The sequence below is a fragment of the Scyliorhinus canicula genome, chromosome 6 (assembly GCF_902713615.1).
Source record: "Scyliorhinus canicula chromosome 6, sScyCan1.1, whole genome shotgun sequence".
NCBI classification, from domain to species: domain Eukaryota; kingdom Metazoa; phylum Chordata; class Chondrichthyes; order Carcharhiniformes; family Scyliorhinidae; genus Scyliorhinus; species Scyliorhinus canicula.
In genome coordinates, this window is record NC_052151.1 from 31,733,739 (window position 1) to 31,752,539 (window position 18,801).

At 48.6% G+C, this 18,801-nt stretch overlaps 1 protein-coding gene across 3 annotated transcripts in view; it reads right to left on the bottom strand.

The window, feature by feature from the left end:
• Positions 1–18,801, bottom strand: part of acoxl (acyl-CoA oxidase-like) — a 531,095-nt gene that overhangs the window by 496,397 nt on the left and 15,897 nt on the right. For 2 of the 3 annotated variants that reach the window (XM_038799111.1, XM_038799112.1), the window contains exon 3: positions 15,950–16,033. In XM_038799111.1, coding sequence (XP_038655039.1) covers positions 15,950–16,033 — 84 coding nt within the window. The remainder of the gene's footprint in view (positions 1–15,949; positions 16,034–18,801) is intronic. The other variant, XM_038799113.1, reaches the window with a different exon arrangement.

Sequence of the window (18,801 nt, forward strand, 5' to 3'; positions counted from 1 at the left end):
TGGAGGTGGACAGGGAATATTCGAGGGTGCCCACCGTGGAGGGATTGGCGAGGAGGAAAAAGTTGCAGGGGCAATTTGACAGGCTGACAACAGGGAGGGTGGTAGAGCAACTGCGTAGGGCAAGAGGGGTGCAATGTGAGTATGGGGAGAAGGTGAGCCGCATGCTGGCGCACAGCTGCGGAGGCGGGCTGCCTCCAGGGAAATACTGAAGATCCGAACTGGGGCTGGGGATGTGGTGTCAGAGCCAGGGAAGATGCACGAGGCATTTAGAGAGTATTACCAGGGACTTTATGAGGCAGACCCAGGAGGAGAGGAGGGGGACATGGGGCGGTTTCTGAACGAGTTGGAATTTCCCCACGTGGAGGAAGCAAAGAGGCAGGCGTTGGAGGGGGCCCTGGGGCTGAGGGAGGTGCTGGATAGTATCACACTAATCCCCAAAAAAGTGAAGGAACCGGAGGATTCTGGGTCAAATACACCCATATCACTATTGAACACGGATGTGAAAGTATTGGCTAAGTTGTTGACGGGGAGGATGGAGGTTTGTGTCCCGGGGGGGTAGCAGAAGATCAAACAGGCTTTGTGAAGGGCAGGCAGCTCGCGAGTAATATAAGACGGCTGTTGAATATGGTGATGAATCCGTCGAGAGCTCTGGTACCAGAGGTGGTGGTGTCCATGGACGTGGAGAAGGCATTTGATCGGGATGAGTGGCGGTACTGGTTCGAAGTTTTGGGAAGGTTCGAGTTTGGGCTGAGATTTGTGGCATGGGTGTGATTGATGTATGTGGCGCCAAAAGCGAGCACGAGGACGAATGATATAAGCTCACAAAGCTTTGAATTATACAGGGGTACGAGGCAGGGGTATGAGGCAGGGGTGCCCGCTGTCGCCGCTGCTGTTTGCGCTGGCCATAGCGTCGTTGGCAATCACTCTCAGGGGGTCGGCAGAGTGGTAGGGGATAATGAGGGGACAGAGGGAGCATCGGGTGTCAATGACCTCCTGCTGTATGTTTCGGATCCGTTGGAGAGTACGGGAAGGATAATGGGCCTGTTGGGGAGGTTTGAAGGGTTCTCGGGATACAAGCTGAATGTAGGGAAAAGCGAGGTATTCCCGATGAATGAGCTGGCACAGCGGGCTAATTTAGGGGGTATGCCATTTCATAGATATCATAGAATTTACAGTGCAGAAGGAGGCCATACAGCCCAACGAGTTTGCACCGGCTCTTGGAAAGAGCACCCTACCCAAGGTTAACACCTCCACCCTATCCCCATAACCTAATAGCCCCACCCAACACTAAGGGCAATTTTGGACACCAAGGGCAATTTATCATGGCCAATCCAACTAACCTGCACATCTTTGGACTGTGGGAGGAAACCAGAGCACCCGGAGGAAACCCACGCACACACGGGGAGGATGTGCAGACTTCACACAGACAGTGACCCAAGCTGGAATCGAACCTGGGACCCTGGAGCTGTGAAGCAATTGTGCTATCCACAAGGCTACCGTGCTACGGTAGCGAAGGATAGGTTTAGGTACTTGGGGATTCAGGTAGCGAGGGAATGGATGGGCTCCATAAGTGGAACTTAACAAAACTGGTGGAGGAGGCCAGGGAGGATCTTAAGAGGTGGGATACACTGCACTTAACGTTGGCGGGGAGGGTCCAAGTGGTGAAAATGAATATTCTGCCGAGGTTCCTGTTTATCTTTCAGGCTCTCCCGATCATTACACCAAAGGCCTTTTTTCAGAAAGTGGACACAATCATCTCTGACTTTGTATGGGCAGGGAAGGTGCCACAGGTGGGGAGGACCCTGCTACAGAGGCAGAGGCAGCACGGGGGGTTGGCGTTGCCAAACCTGCTTCATTATTATTGGGCAGTGAATGTGGACACGGTGTGGCTGTGGTAGGAAGGAGAAGGGGTAGAGTGGGTTAGGATGGAGGAGTAATCTTGTAAGGGGTCTAGTTTGAGGGCTATGGTGACGGCAACATTGCCAATGGCTCCGAGTAGGTATTCAGGGAGCCCAGTGGTGCAGTCCACAATGAAGATATGGAATCAGCTGAGGAGGCATTTGAGGGTGGAAGGGATGTCAGTGCTAACTCCGCTGTGTGTAAATCATGGGTTTGAGCCGGGGGGGATGGATGGGAGGTGGAGGGAAGTGGGACTGGTCAAGGTGAGGGATTTGTATTTGGAGGAAGGGTTCGCCAGTCTTGAGGAGCTAAGGGAGAGGGTAGAGCTGCCGAGGGGGAGTGAGTTCAGGTATCTACAGGTTGGAACTTTGCGCGAAAGTTCTGGAAGGGGTTCCCTAGATTGGCAGGATACACCCTGCTGGAGCGATTGCTGCCTCCGGGTGTGGAAGTGGAGGGAAGGCGAGCAGGTGGTGAAGATCAAGGAGAAATGGGAAGCGGAGTTGGGAATGGAGATCTATTGGGGAGTATGGACTGAGGCACTGCATAGGGTAAACGGGACCTGCTCTTGTGTAAGGATGAGCCTGATACAGTTCAAGGTGGTGGACAGGGTGATATGACTCAGGTGAGAATGAGTGGGTTCTTTCAGGGGGGTAGCAGATGAGTGTGAGAGGTGTGGGTGGGGGCCAGTGAATCATGCGCACATGTTTTGGGGTTGTAGAAAATTGGAAAGAATCTGGGCGGAATTGTTCGCCGTCTTAGCCAGGATAGTGGAGGAGGGAGTGGCGATATTTGGGGTTTCAGAGAAGCCGGAGCTCATGGAGAGGAGGAAGGCCGATGTCCTGGCCTTCACCTCTCTGATTGCATGGCGACGAATTTTGCTGGAGTGGCGGTCGGCCTCGCCACCGGGGGGTAGCAGCTTGGTTGGGTGACCTGTACGTCTTCCTGCGGTTAGAGAAAATAAAGTATGAGTTAAGGGGCTCAGCAGGGGAGTTCGAGAAAAGGTGGAGGATGTTTGTGACCGTGTTCATAGATTTATCATAGAATTTACAGTGCAGAAGGAGGCCATTCGGCCCATCGAGTCTGCACCGGCTCTTGCAAAGAGCACCCTACCCAGGGTCAACACCTCCCCCTATCCCAATAACCCAGGAACCCCACCCAACACTAAGGGCAATTTTGGACACCAAGGGCAATTTATCATGGCCAATCCACCTAACCTGCACATCTTTGGACTGTGGGAGGAAAACGGAGCACCTAGAGGAAACCCACGCACACACGGGCAGCACGGTAGCATTGTGGATAGCACAATCGCTTCACAGCTCCAGGGTCCCAGGTTTGATTCCGGCTTGGGTCACTGTCTGTGCGGAGTCTGCACATCCTCCCCATCTGTGTGTGGGTTTCCTCCGGGTGCTCCGGTTTCCTCCCACAGTCCAAAGATGTTCGGGTTAGGTGGATTGGCCATGCTAAATTGCCCTTAGTGTTGGGTGGGGTTACTGAGTTATGGGGATAGGGTGGAGGTGTTGACCTTGGGTAGGGGATAGGGTGCTCTTTCCAAGAGCCGGTGCAGACTCGATGGGCCGAATGGCCTCCTTCTGCACTGTAAATTCTATGTTAAAAAAAAAACGTGCTGACTCCGCACAGACAGTGACCCAAGCCGGATTCGAACCTGGGACCCTGGAGCTGTGAAATTGCTGCTCCATTGGTAAATTTGAATCGGTGATTCACAGATTTCTTTGTTAGTCAGAAGTATTAAAAAATATGGGGCGAGGTCACAGGTCACCCATGATCTAATTTAATGATGAACTGTGGAATGGACTCAAGGGACTAAACTGCCTGCTCGGTGTTTGTATTATGATGAACTAAATTGCTGTACTGTACTTCACACAGGACATTCCATAAGTAAAGTAGCCATCAAGACCCAAAGACCAAGCTATACACCCAAAAATTGTACCGATAATTAGCACAAACTGCTCTTTCAGCTATAAGTGGCTTCCTTTTAGTTTAGCTTATAAAACAGAGACTCATTTAAATAATGTGTTCTTTAAAAAAAAATTAAAACATAATTCAGCAACGTATGAATGAAAGCCTTGAACAGTTTGCAGTATGGACATAGTAACTGACCAGGAATTCAAGCACAATGTCAAGAGCACCATACTTCCAATTGGATGTAGTCTCTAATTGCATAAAAAAAAGAGATCAACCACCAAACGGGTGAATGGCAAAGTCACCAAGCGAGTTGTGACATTGAGTCTCAGGCATAATGATACCTAAATACTGCAGAAACAGAAAGCATTCGATTATGGAGTTAACTTGGGAGGGCAGCACGGGGGCATAGTGGTTAGCATTGCTGCCTCACGGAGCCGATCCCGGGTTCGATCCAGACTCTGGGTCACTGTCCGTGTGGAGTTTGCACATTCTCCCCATGTTTGCGTGGGTTTCACCCCCACATCCCAAAGATGTGCAGGGTAGGTGGATTGGCCATGTCTTCAGGTGTATCCCAGCTCTCAATCTCCACTAAACCTGTTCTAGGTTTGCCAGGTGCTCTTGTTCTGAAGTCTCCCTGACAAGGATGTCATTCATGTACACCGGCACTTTGGATAACTCTTAGAGTATGTTCTCCATGATCCATTGGAATATGCTGATGAGGCCCCAATGGGCGATCGATTGTACTCCTATAGGCCGTGTGTGTGTTGTTTGTAACATACTTCTGGAAAGGTTCATCTAATTTAAGTTGAAGATAGCTGTGGCTCATATCCAACTTGGTGATGTCTGGCTAGCTGCTAACTTGGCATGCAGATCTTCGATTTGAGGCATGGGATATCTATCGGACTTGGCAATCCGACTGACCATTACCTTATAACCTCCACCAAGTGGGAGCAATTTGTCCGGCTTAAGGACAGGAATGACATGCATAGACTAATCTGCGAACTGTATAGACCTTAATATTCATTTACACAATTTACTTTTAGCTTTCAAACACATTTGGGCATTACAGTACAAATGAAAGTGGGAAAGCTGTGATGGTGAACGGTTGATAAAAGCACTTGGATTACTGCCTGAATAGTCTTAACACTTGACAATACGTAATCCTGCAGTTGAAGTAACCATTACATTGATATGAACATGTTCTCCCATATGTTTCTGATATGGGTTATGTCCCCCTCTTCCCCAGTTCAATATATTGGAATTCCCCAAACCTCTGTCCACTTTACAAGTGAATGTGTCACTGTTTTGATTATTTAAAACATATTTTCCGGTGTTATATTGTTCAGTATTTCATGTTAGTTAGGGTTGTTTTTTTAATAAATCTTTTTATTGGCATTTCCCATATTTATAAGCAGTTGTATATATACGCATCACATTTTTCTAGCCCGCGCTAATTTCCTTTATTATACAGAGAGGTTTAGTTTGTGCCTCGTTTAACTGACCCTATGTGCATTTCGTTGCCCTCTGGATCGGTCTATGATTCCATCCCCCTTCCCCGTTGTCTCCCCCACTTCCCCCGCCAGATTGCAGTCTTTTGGTACCTCATCTATCTTGGTGGTTTAAAAAAAAATTCTTATTAGCTTACTCCTCGTTGTTGGCCTCGAACAGGTTTTGAAACAGGCCGACAAATTGCCCCCCAAGTATCCAGGAAGCCTTCCTCTGACCCTCGGGTGGCGTACTTAATCTTCTCCAGGTGGAGAAATTCCGGAAGGTCAGCGAGCCAGTCTGCAGCTTTGGGCGGTGCTGCTGATCGCCAGCCGAGCAGGATTCTCCGGTGTGCGATTAGGGAAGCGAAAGCGAGGGCGCTGGCCCCCTTCCCGATGTGTAACTCTGGCTGCTCCGATACCCCGAAGATTGCCACTATTAGGCATGGCTTCATCCTCACCTCCACAACCTTGGACATTGCCTCGGCGAAGGCTGTCCAGAACCCAGCAAGCTTGGGGCAAGCCCAAAACATGTGGGTGTGGTTGGCCGGGCCCCTCTGGAACCGCTCACATTTGTCCTCCACCTCCAGGAAGAACCTGCTCATTCGGGTTCTGGTCAGGTGCGTTCTGTGCACCACTTTGAGCTGCATTAGGCTTAGCCTTGCGCAGGAGGAGGCGGAGCTCACCCTGCTCAGTGCTTCGCTCCAGAGTCCCCACCTTACTTTTGTCCTCAGTTCGCCCTCCCATTTTTGTCTGGTCTCGTGAAGTGGAGGCTGTGTCCAGTAGCGGTCCGTATATTTTCCCACATAGCCCCCCCCCACTCTTCTTGTTGCTTGTGCCTATCAGGTCCTCTCGTAGTGTGTCTTCTGGGGCCCCGGGGTACCCTGCTGTCTCTTTGCGGAGGAAAGAGGTGTCTCATTTCCTGTCCTTTTGCTAGTTTCGACTTCCTCATCAGTTCGTCTAGTGTCGCAAGTCTGTGCCCTACGTAGGAGTCCCCGACCGTCAATGTGCCCCCGTCCCGCCTCCATCTTTTGAAGATGGTATCCAGCATGGCTGGGGGGAATCTGTGATTGCCGCATATGGGAGCCATGGGGGACATTTTGGTTATCCCAAAATGTTGTCTCAGCTGGGTCCACGTTCTCAGCGTGGCCGCTACCATGCTCCTCGATACCACAACTGGGCTCGTTGTGTATCTCGTTGAGGAGGATGGGAGTGCTGCTGTGGTCAGGGCACGAGGGTCATTCCTTTACAGGATGCCTCCTCCATTTGTACCCAATCTGTGTCGGGTTTCTGCCATTGCTGCCCAGTGGTAGTATTGTAGGTTTGGTAAGGCCAAACCTCTTTTGAACAAAGAACAGATCTACTCCCATTTGGAAGCAAATGGATTATTAGTGAGAGGCAGCATGGTTTTGTGAAGGGGAGGTCGTGTCTCACTAACTTGACAGAGTTTTTCGAAGAGGTCACAAAGATGATTGATGCAGGTAGGGCAGTGGATGTTGTCTATATGGACTTCATGATTTTCCTTCTTTGCAGTGTCTGTTTGGGAATTCTCGTACATGCACACACGCACACACGATTAGACTGTCTACGTTTAGGAAAAAGGCCTTGACGATGAAGATCGGAATGGATCTAAACAGGAAGTGGAACTTTGGCAGTACGCTCATCTTGATCGTCAGCACTCTCCCCACCAGGGAGAGGGAGAGTGAGCCCCACCTTTAAAGGTCTCTTCTTACTTCCTCCACCGGGCTGGTCAGGTTCCACTTGTGGATCTGTGTCCAGTCTCTGGCTATCCCCAGGTAGCGGAATCTGTTCTGGGCTGTTTTGAACGGGAGCCCTTCCAGCTCTCTCACTCCCCCGTTTGGCTTCACTGGGAATTCCCCGCTTTTGCCCAGGTTAAGTTTGTAGCCCAAGAAGGTTCCAAACATTTTCAGTATTTGCAGTATTGCCTTCAGTCCCTTCTGTGTCTTCGAGACATAGAGGAGCAGGTCATCTGCATAGAGTGAGACTCTGCGCTCTCTGTCTCCTCTCCGGATTCCCTTCCAGCTTTTTGCGTCCCGCAGGGCTATCGCCAGGGGATCGATCGCTAGCGCGAACAAGAGTGGGGACAGAGGGCAGCCATGTCTTGTTCCTCTCTGCAGCTGGAAGTATTCAGAGCTGGGGGTGTTAGTTCGGAAGCTCACTTTGGGAGTGCTGTACAGGGGCCTCACCCAGGCGGTGAACCCCAGTCCTGGCCCAAACCGTTCCAGTACCTTGAGGAGGTATTTCCATTCGACTCTGTCGAAGGCCTTTTCTGTGTCCAGGGAGATGATCACCTCTGGTGTTCTCTCCCTAGAGGGGGTCATTATTACGTTCAGCAGCCGCCTGATGTTCGCTGTGAGCTGCCTACCCTTGACAAAGCCCATTTGGTCCTCTGCGACCACCTCTGGTACACAGCCCTCCAGCCTTTTGGCCAGGACCTTTGCGAGTATTTTCACATCCACGTTCAGCGGTGAAATGGGTCCGTGTGATCCACATTCCGTCAGGTCTTTATCTTTTTTGGGTATCAGTGAGAGTGTGGCCTGCGCTAGCGTGGGGGGCAGGGTGCCCCTTGCCAGTGAGTCCGCGAACATGTCCCTTAGGTGTGGGGCCAGGACTGGTGCAAAATTTTTGTAGAAGTCTGCCGGGAACCCGTCAGATCCCGGTGCCTTCCCCGCTTTCATCGAGTTGATGCTCTCCATGATTTCTCCCAGGTCTATTGGTGCTTCCAGCTCTCCCGGTCTGTCTTCCCCCACAACTGGTAGTTCCAGTCCATCTAGGGGTTTGATCGGTCGGCCAGTGGGTCCTGTACACAGTTGAAGTCACCCCTCATGATCAGTCGGTGTGTGTCAAGGTCGGGGATTTCTGCCATGGTCTTCTTTATGAATTCTGTGTCGTCCCAGTTGGGAGCGTACACATTTACCAGTATGACCGGTGCCCCTGCCAGGACACCGCTGACCATGACGTACCATCCCCCTGGGTCTGTAACTGTCTTGGTTTCCGTAAACCTTGTCCTCTTGCTAATTAATATTGCCACCACCCCCCCCCCCCCAGCCCTCGTCCCGTAGCATGAGTGGTATGTCTGTCCCACCCAGCCTTTTCTTACCAGCAGTCAGTCCTTCTCCCTCAGGTGTGTTTCTCAGAGGTAGATTATGTCTGATTTAGGTTTCTGAGGTGGGTGAAGACTCTGGATCTTCACCCTGTTCCACGTCCTGTTCCAGCTCCGCTGCTCGGCTCGCCAGCTTTTCCGCTTCTCGGTTCGCCTGAACCTCCGCCTCACCCCATGGGGTCGCCTGCCTGCGCGGCCGTGGCTCCTGCTGTTTCCATCGCCTTCGTTGCTGCTCCTTTTTACATCTCGCCGTCCCCCCCCCCCCCCGATTTATTATCATTTGCAGGCATATTCCTGTTATGTGCCTTTCTCTTTATTTCCCCTGGGTTTTGGTGTGAAAAGGAGATTCTTTCCTCCCCCCCCCCCCCCCCCCAAATAAACCCCTCCACCCCCCAAGGGTTTTCTCTCCTTTTAAAAACGATTGTTTTTTCATAAAAGGGAATTTTTTATTTTAAAAAAAAAGTTTTTTTTGAAAAAAGTTTTTTTAATTTTCAGGAGAGGGTTAAAAAAAAGTTGATGAAAAAATTATTAATTTTTTGTCTTATCCGCTCCGTGTTCCGACTTTCAGGCAGTTTCTCAGTCCGATCTCCAGTCCTCCTCCACGTGCAGCTGCTCCGCTGACCAGGACTAGTCTCTCCTCTTTTTTTTCTCTTCAGCTCCGTGGAAGGGAGCTTTGGCACCTGGGCAGGGCAAGGGAGGCAGGGCCAATTTCGCGGGGCTTTCATTCTTTTCAAAAACCCGCCGGGGAAACCCCTGAAAAAAGCCGCTATTTTGTGGATCTGCGGGAGCCTCTTTGCTGCAGCCCCTCCGTTCGCGAACGCCACCGGAAGTCCTCGACAGACCTTAACATGCCGAGATTTTTCAGGTGCCGAAGTTCGGTCTCCGTCTTTTCCAATAGGGAGTATTGAACTGGACTTGCTATTAAATATTTGGGCATAGCATCGGGGTGGGAACAAATGCTGGCTTTGGCTCTACTTCATCCAACTGATTGCAGGTCATAGCGGTTCCTGTGGTGGCCCCGTCTAGGTGGCTTGTCTGGCCTTTGTGTCTCCTAAACTCGAGTTGAATACCAGTTTGGAGGTGATTATATGTCTGCTCCCCGATAACAGTGACTGCGTAACAGTGACTGCAGAACCAATATCAACCTCCATTTTCAGTGGATGACCGTTTACCAGCCATTCCACCATAGCTGGGGCAACGTTGGTCGTAATGAACGCGGGTTAGTTGCATTGTCTCTATTTCTGGTAGTGGGTATACCTGCATGGTGTGGGCCAGTACTGGCCTTGGGATCTTCCCTGAACAGCACGTACTTTTCTTATTCCTATAACTTGGTTGACTGCGCCCTTTGGCAGTGCTTGCAATAGTCTATCATCTGCCACCTGCAACTTTTCATAGAATTTCATAGAATTTACAGTGCAGGAGGAGGCCATTCGGCCCATCGAGTCTGCACCGGCTCTTCGAAAGAGCACGCTACCCAAGGTCAACACCTCCACCCTATCCCCATAACCCAGTAACCCCAACACTAAGGGCAATTTTGGACACCAAGGGCAACTTATCATGGCCAATCCACCTAACCTGCACATCTTTGGACTGTGGGAGGAAACCGGAGCACCCGGAGGAAACCCACGCATACACGGGGAGGATGTGCAGACTCCGCACAGACAGTGACCCAAGCTGGAATTGAACCTGGGACCCTGGAGCGGTGAAGCAATTGTGCTATCCACAATGCTACCGTACTGCCCCTCTGCCACCTTCTGGAACATGTTTTCTATCATTGTATTTCCTTGACTAGTCGGGTGATGCGAGTTGAGCTCCGATTTTGTAATGGACGATCTGACACCTTGCTTCCATAAGAGCCCTCAGTTGGGCATGGTTACTGTTGCACAAGGATCCTCCCCTCTAACTGGAGGACATTGCTGTCTGACGTCCTGTTTATATGAGTCCGATTTGGGTGATGGTATACCCGGCGTAGCCAATTGTGAAGTTATTTTCTTTGCTGCGCAGAGGAGGCAGATTCCTTTGTAAAAAAGCATGGACTGGGTATGGGTTGATGGAGGGTTTTGTTTTAGGTCTTTTGGATATTGAGGATGGGCTTGTTGATCTGGGTAATTGTTGGGGGCTCCTTGTTAATTTTTGCATTTTTCTGCTTGTTTGGGTTAAATGTTTGTAAATTGGACTTGGATAAGGAGTTTAATTTTTATGTGGGGATTTGCTCTAGTTGTTCTAACAGTTGTGTGAATATATAGCTCCTTGTTGGAGTACCATGTTTTCAAGGGATTTTTATACATTGTGTCTTTTTTCTGTAAGCTTTTTTCATAACACTGGGTGGAAGCCGCCCTGCTAACCAAAGAGTTAGCTAATGGGAGTGGTACTGAGGGGCTGACTGCAGTTCATTATAGTGTTTTAGATAATGAGCATAGTGCTTTTGTTCTGTTGGGATTAGATTAATAGTGTAGTTAGTTTTAGCGGTTCATGCTCGCCTTACTGTTTTCTGTATGTATATTTGGGTGCTGTAATATCCGAGGGTGCGGTGAGATAAGGTGAGGGGAGGGGGTAGTTTGCAGACGTTGACTGCAGATTTTCCTTTATTTAATCTTATTAGTGGATTTGGTGGCCATCTTGGGTGGGCCTGGCTGCTGTACTCCCTATGAAACTGTTGGCTAATCCCTCTTGGTGAAAATGGCTGACTCCGTTTCGAGGTAGTGGGAGGCTCCCATTCAGTTGGTCAACTTAACTCACCCTGCAGTAGAAACATTTTCTTATTGACTCTATCAAAACAATAGAACATTACAGCGCAGTACAGGCCCTTCGGCCCTCGATGTTGCGCTGACCTGTGAAACCAATCTAAAGCCCATCTACACTATTCCCTTATCATCCATATGTTTATCCAATGACCATTTAAATGCCCTTAATGTTGGCGAGTCCACTACTGTTATTCCACGCCCTCACTACTGTCTGAGTAAAGAACCTACCTCTGACATCTGTCCTATATCTATCTCCCCTCAATTTAAAGCTATGTCCCCTCGTGCTAGCCATCATCATCCGAGGTAAAAGGCTCTCACTGTCCACCCTATCTAATCCTCTGATCATCTTGTATGCCTCAATTAAGTCACCCCTTAACCTTCTTCTCTCTAACGAAAACAGCCTCAAGTCCCTCAGCCTTTCCTCATAAGATCTTCGCTCCATACCAGGCAACATCCTGGTAAATCTCCTCTGCACCCTTTCCAATGCTTCAACATCCTTCCGATAATGTGGCGACCAGAACTGCACGCAATACTCCAAATGCGGCCACACCAGAGTTTTGGACAGTTGCAGCATGACCTCATGGCTCCGATCCAATCCCTCTACCAATAAAAGCCAACACACCGTACGCCTTCTTAACAACCCTTTCAACCTGGGTGGCAACTTTTAGGGATCTATGTACATGGATACCGAGATCTCTTTGCTCATCCACACTACCAAGAATCTTACCATTAGCCCAGTACTCTGTCTTCCTGTTACTCCTTCCAAAATGAATCACCTCACTTTTCTGCATTAAACTCCATTTGCCACTTCACAGCCCAGCTCTGCAGCTTATCTATGCCCCTCTGTAACCTGCAACATCCTTCCGCACTGTCCACAACTCCACCGACTTTAGTGTCATCTGCAAATTTACACACCCATCCTTCTACACCCTCCTCCAGGTCATTCACAAAAATAACAAACAGCAGTGGCCCCAAAACAGATCCTTGTGGTACACCACTAGTAACTGATCTCCAGGCTGAACATTTCCCATCAACCACCACCCTCGGTCTTCTTATAACTAGCCAATTTTTGATCAAACTGCTAAATCACCCTCAATCCCATGCCTCCATATTTTCTGCAATAGCTTACCGTGGGGAACCTTATCAAACGCTTTACTGAAATCCACATACACCACATCAACTGCTTTACCCTCGTCCACCTGTTTGGTCACCTTCTCAAAGAACTCAATAAGGTTTGTGAGGCACGACCTACCCTTCACAAAACTGTGTTGACTATCCCTAATCAAATTATTCCTTTCTAGATGATTATAAATCCTATCTCTTATAATCCTTTCCAAGACTTTGCCCACAACAGAAGTAAGGCTCACTGGTCTATAGTTACTGGAGTTGTCTCTACTCCCCTTCTTGAACAAGGGGACAACATTTGCAATCCTCCAGTCTTCTGACACTATTCCTGTAGACAATGACGACATAAAGATCAAAGCCAAAGGCTCTGCAGTCTCCTCCCTAGCTTCCCAGAGAATCCTAGGATAAATCCCATCCGGCCCAGGGGAATTATCTATTTTCACACTTTTCAGAATTGCTAACTCCTCCTCCTTATGAACCTCAATCCCGTCTAGTCTAGTAGCCTGAATCTCAGTATTCTCCTCGACAACATTGTCTTTTTCCTGTGTGAATACTGACGAAAAATATTCATTTAGCGCCTCCCCATCTCCTCTGACTCCATGCACAACTTCCCACTACTGTCCTTGACTACTCTTACCCTAGTCATTCTTTTATTCCTGACATACCCATAGAAAGCTTTAGGGTTTTCCTTGATCCTACCTACCAAGGGCTTCTCATGTCCCCTTCTGGCTCTTCTTAGCTCTCTCTTTAGGTCCTTCCTAGCTAACTTGTAACTCCCAAGCGCCCTAACTGAACCTTCACGTCTCATCTTTACATAAGCCTCCTTCTTCCTCTTGACAAGTGATTCAACTACTTTAGTAAACCACGGTTCCCTCGCTCGACCACTTCCTCCCTGCCTGACGGGTACATACTTATCAAGGACACGCAGTAGCTGTTCCTAGACCAAGCTCCACATTTCAATTGTGCCCATCCCCTGCAGTTTCCTTCCCCATCCTATGCATAATTGCCTTTCCCCCAGCTATAACTCTTGCCCTGCGGTATATACCTATTCCTTTCCATCGCTAAAGTAAACGTAACCGAATTGTGGTCACTGTCACCAAAGTGCTCACCTACCTCCAAATCGAACACCTGTCCTGGTTCATTACCCAGTACCAAATCTAATGTGCTCGCCTCTTGTTGGCCTATCTACATACTATGTCAGGAACCCCTCCTGCACACATTGGACAAAAACTGACCCATCTAAAGTACTATAGCGTTTCCAGTCAATATTTGGAAAGTTAAAGTCCCCCATAACAACTACCCTGTTATTTACGCTCCTATCCAGAATCATCTTTGCAATCCTTTCCTCTACATCTCTGGAACTTTTCGGAGGCCTATAGAAAACTCCCAACAGGGTGACCTCTCCTTTCCGGTTTCTAACCTCAGCCCATACTACCTCAGTAGACGAGTCCTCATCAAACGTCCTTTCTGCCACCGTAATACTGTCCTTGACTAACAATGCCACACCTCCCCCTCTTTTACCACCTTCCCCGAGCTTACTGAAACATCTAAACCCCGGAACCTGCAACAACCATTCCTGTCCTTGCTCGATCCATGTCTCCGAAATGGCCACAACATCGAAGTCCCAGGTACCAACCCATGCTGCAAGTTCACCCACCTTATTCCAGATGCTCCTGGTGTTGAAGTAGACACACTTCAAACCACCTTCGTGCCTGCCGGTACACTCCTACAACCTTGAAACCTTACTCATGACCTCACTACTCACAACCTCCTGTACAATGGAGCTACAATTCAGGTTCCCATTCCCCTGTTGAGTAAGTTTAAACCCTCCCGAAGAGCATTAGCAAATTTCCCCCCCCAGGATAACGGTACCCCTCTGGTTCAGGTGTAGACCATCCCGTTTGTAGAGGTCCCACCTACCCCAGAATGAGCCCCAATTATCCAGGTATCTGAATCCCTCCCTCCTGCACATTGAAGCCATGTGTTCAACTGTTCTCTGTCCCTATTCCTCGTCTCGCTCGCACGTGGCATGGGTAACAACCCAGAGATAATAACTCTGTTTGTTCTAGCTCTAAGATTCCACCCTAGCTCCCTGAATACCTGCCTTACATCCCCATCCCTTTTCCTACCTAAATCATTGGTGCCTATGTGGACCACGACTTGGGGCTGCTCCCCCTCCCCCTTAAGGATCCACAAAACACGATCTGAGACATCACGGACCCTGGCACCTGGGAGACAACACACCAACCGCGAGTCTCTCTCGTTCCCACAAGAATCTCCTATCTGTCCCCCTAACTATGGAGTCCCCAATGACTAATGCTCTACTCCTCTTCCCCCTTCCCTTCTGAGCAACAGGGACAGACTCTGTGCCAGAGACCTGTACCCCATGGCTTACCCCAGGTAAGTCCCCCCCACCACCAGTATACTTGTTACTAAGGGGAACGACCACAGGGGTTCCCTGTACTGACTGCTTCCTCCCAGCCCCTCTCACCGTCACCCATCTAGCTTCATTCTTCGGTGTAACTACATCCCTGAAGCTTCTATCTATGACCACCTCCCCCTCCCGAATGATCCAAAGTTCATCCAGCTCTAGCTCCACCACCCGGAGATGGCTGCACTTCCCACAGGTGAAATCAGCAGGGACACTGACAGTGTCCTTCACCTCAAACATTCTGCAGGAGGAACATTGCACTGCCTTCCCTGCCATCCCCTCTCGATAACTTGCAGATAAAACAAGAAAGAAAGAAAGAAAGAGCTTATCTGATATTCACTCAACCCCTTAGGTTAGAGAAGGTGGCTTCTCTCCCGCTCTTTTAAATCTCAGACTCCTCGCCCACTTTTAAATCTCCGGCTCCTCTCCCGCTTTTAAATCTCCGGCTCCTCTCCCGCTTTTAAATCTCCGGCTCCTCGCCCGCTTTTAAATCTCCGGCTCCTCGCCCGCGCTTTTAAATCTCCGGCTCCTCTCCCGCGCTTTTAAATCTCCGGCTCCTCTCCCGCTATTAAATCTCCGGCTCCTCTCCCGCTATTAAATCTCCGGCTCCTCTCCCGCTATTAAATCTCCGGCTCCTCTCCCGCTATTAAATCTCCGGCTCCTCTCCCGCTATTAAATCTCCGGCTCCTCTCCCGCTATTAAATCTCCGGCTCCTCTCCCGCTTTTAAATCTCCGGCTCCCCTCCCGCTTTTAAATCTCCGGCTCCTCTCCCGCTTTTAAATCTCCGGCTCCTCTCCTTTGAACAATTCTATGAAATCATCCTCAACCATTCTGCTCTGTTCCTTTCTCTCTTATGTACATATCTAATTTTCCTTCCAAGGTGTTATAACCCTACAGGAGCCCAGGGATCGGCAACCTCAGAGTCCTTGAGGCCTCACCCGAGTACGACACACCCCCTTAAATCAGAGACTGCTGGGACATAAATACCCCGACCCAAGCGTGGTCTGGGTGCGGGAGACCCTTTGGGGAGTAAGAGTTGTAAATATACAAGGAAATAAATCTAACTTTTTCCACAGTCGTTTCCGAGTGGTCACTTGCCTGAGACTTTTCAAAAGGCATCAACACTATTCTCCGCAGCCTCTGGTGGCCAATTTAGCATTCTAACCAAGTTGCTGTGTAACTCTTCCCATTAATCTGAATAACACAAGTCTTGCTTTACCTTTACTCCAGTCGTGAGGTCAGCTGTGGAAAGTACTTCTCCAATTGCCAGACTTTTATTGACACAGTGCTTTTTCATTTCTATCTGAAAGAACAGCCAACACAAGAGAGTTCAAATGTATTTTTTTTTTAAATCAAACAGCACAGGTACCACAGAGTAAATATACATGTACTAACAAGGTAGCCGGGTGACTGTAGACTAGGATGCCCGACTCAGCTCCCAGTTATCAAGTGGCAGAGGCCGAGAAGGCGATCATTCGCTCAACCTCTGGGTCAGAAAGATGCAGAGTTAAAACAAGGGGGGGGAAATGTTCCCAGCGAGTCTAAATAACCTTTAAAAATCAAGCATCTAAGTTGCATGGTTTAACATCAAGGATAATTCTAATTGTGGGCTGCCCAGTACGTTATGAACCAACTTTAAACTAATGTAACCTTTCAAAACATTCGCAAGTTGTTTCACAGCCAATTAATTACTTTCAAAGCACCGCCAATATTGCCATGCCGGCCAATTTATGCATAGCAAAGTCCCATCAACAGCAAGGTCCAATGAACAGCCATCTAATCGGTATTTGGCATTGTTAAGTGAGGGGTAAGTGATGGCTGAGACACCAGGTGAACTCTGATTTTTTTTCCCTGAAGTATCAGCCCAGATCATGTGCTGCTGTCTTGGATTGTGTAAGAAAACCCTGGATTGGGTAAGGAAATCCATGACCTTCTTTCTCAAAGGTGACTACTAACTATATAGAACATAGAACAGTACAGCACAGAACAGGCCCTTCGGCCCTCGATGTTGTGCCGAGCAATGATCACCCTACTTAAACCCACGTAACCCATATCCCAACAATCCCCCCATTAACCTTACACTACGGGCAATTTAGCATGGCCAATCCAACTAACCCGCACATCTTTGGACTGTGGGAGGAAACCGGAGCACCCGGAGGAAACCCACGCACACACGGGGAGGACGTGCAGACTCCACACAGACAGTGACCCAGCCGGGAATTGAACCTGGGACCCTGGAGCTGTGAAGCATTGATGCTAACCACCATGCTACCGTGAGGCCCCTGCTATGTGACAGTTGTATTCCATACCATTTGACTAGATTACCCAGTGTTCTTTTAGATTTATTCATGGCTTCGCAAGGACATTAGAAGTGTATATTTATTATTCTTCCAGCCCCCATTCCTGAACTATTCCCTCTTAATAATAATCTTTATTATTGTCACAAACAGACTTACATTCACACCGAAATGAAGTTATTCAATCCTATTGATTGCATACTTTTTGTCCCAGAATGGTTTAAACTGTGTGTTGCAACATCCATTGCTCAGGGACGTTAATTAATTTGCTACAATTCTGTCCAATTACAATGGCAATCTAAATCATCTTGCAAATCTTTGCTACATCCATTATCTAACTGCTCTCCTTAAATTAAAATAAATAAAGAATCTTTATTGTCACAAGTAGGCTTACATGAACACTGCAATTAAAATACTGTGAAAAGTTCCTAGTCGCCACATTCCGGCGCCTGTTCAGGTACACGGAGGGAGAATTCAGAATTCTCAGCTAGTACGGGAATTGAACTCGCGCTGCTGACCTTGGTCTGCATCACAAACCAGCTGTCCAGCCCACTGAGTTAAACCAACTCTGCAAACCAAATTTTGGTTCTCAATAAATAAAACTCAGAATCACATTTGCCCTTTTAACGTTTTTCTTCTTGCAAACCCGTTTTCAGCATCTGTATGTTTGCACCCAAGGACTCTCCATTTCCATTAAGAATTTTACTATCCGTGGTTTATTTCCACTTGCTGCTCTCCTCCCCAAAATACCCTTACAGATTAAAGTTTGCACATTTTGGGGCTGGTTTAGCTGATGCGGCTGGTTTAGCTCACTGGGCTAAATCGCTGTCTTTTAAAGCAGACCAAGCAGGCCAGCAGCACGGTTCAATCCCCGTACCAGCCTCCACGGACAGGCGCCGGAATGTGGCGACTAGGGGCTTTTCACAGTAACTTCATTGAAGCCTACTCGTGACAATAAGCGATTTTCATTTCATTCATTTCATTTTCCCACGTTAATCACCATTGAGCTACAGGAAATGTGTCAGCGAACTTGGTCATACAAATAGCGAATAAATATGAACAGATAAATGTTTCTTTTTAGTGATGCTGAGTGCCAGTCATGTGTACCATTTACAAGGTGTACTGCAGGAATTCACCAAGGCTCCTTATGCAGCACCTTTCAAACCCACAACTCTTTAACCATCCAGGAGGACAAGGGCAACAGATGCATGGGGACACCGTCACCTGCAGGCTCCCCCGCAAGTCACTCACCACCCTGAAAATATATCGCCGTTCCTTCACTGTTGACGTTGTACCGACACTTATGCAATACTAATTTCTCTTCCTTCATGGGATGTGGGCTTCTGCTGTACCACTCCTGTAGAGTGGGCCGTGTGCTCCCCATACCACAATCTATAAAAAGTTATGGGTCAGGTGAACTCCATGATATACTTTGGGATTCTCTAAACCCTGGCCCATAACACAAGCTTATGGGTGGAATTTTATGCCACTTAAGGGCCACGTACGGACCTGACCCCACTACTTTTATGGCTGGTAAGGAACTCACCATGCTGGTCAACCACACAGCAAACCCTACTACATCAGCAATCCTTGTAAAGGTCCCCGTGTAGTACTGGTAGTAAACACCGTTTCTTGTGGCGCTGCTTCGGTTTAGCCCACAGCTCTCAGGTGCTGGATTTCAGCCCTAACCTGGGTTTTTGCAGGAGACCTCACTTGAGTAATGGTTGTGTTCCTGAAAATCATCACGTTAATTCCCAGATGAATCAATGTTCAA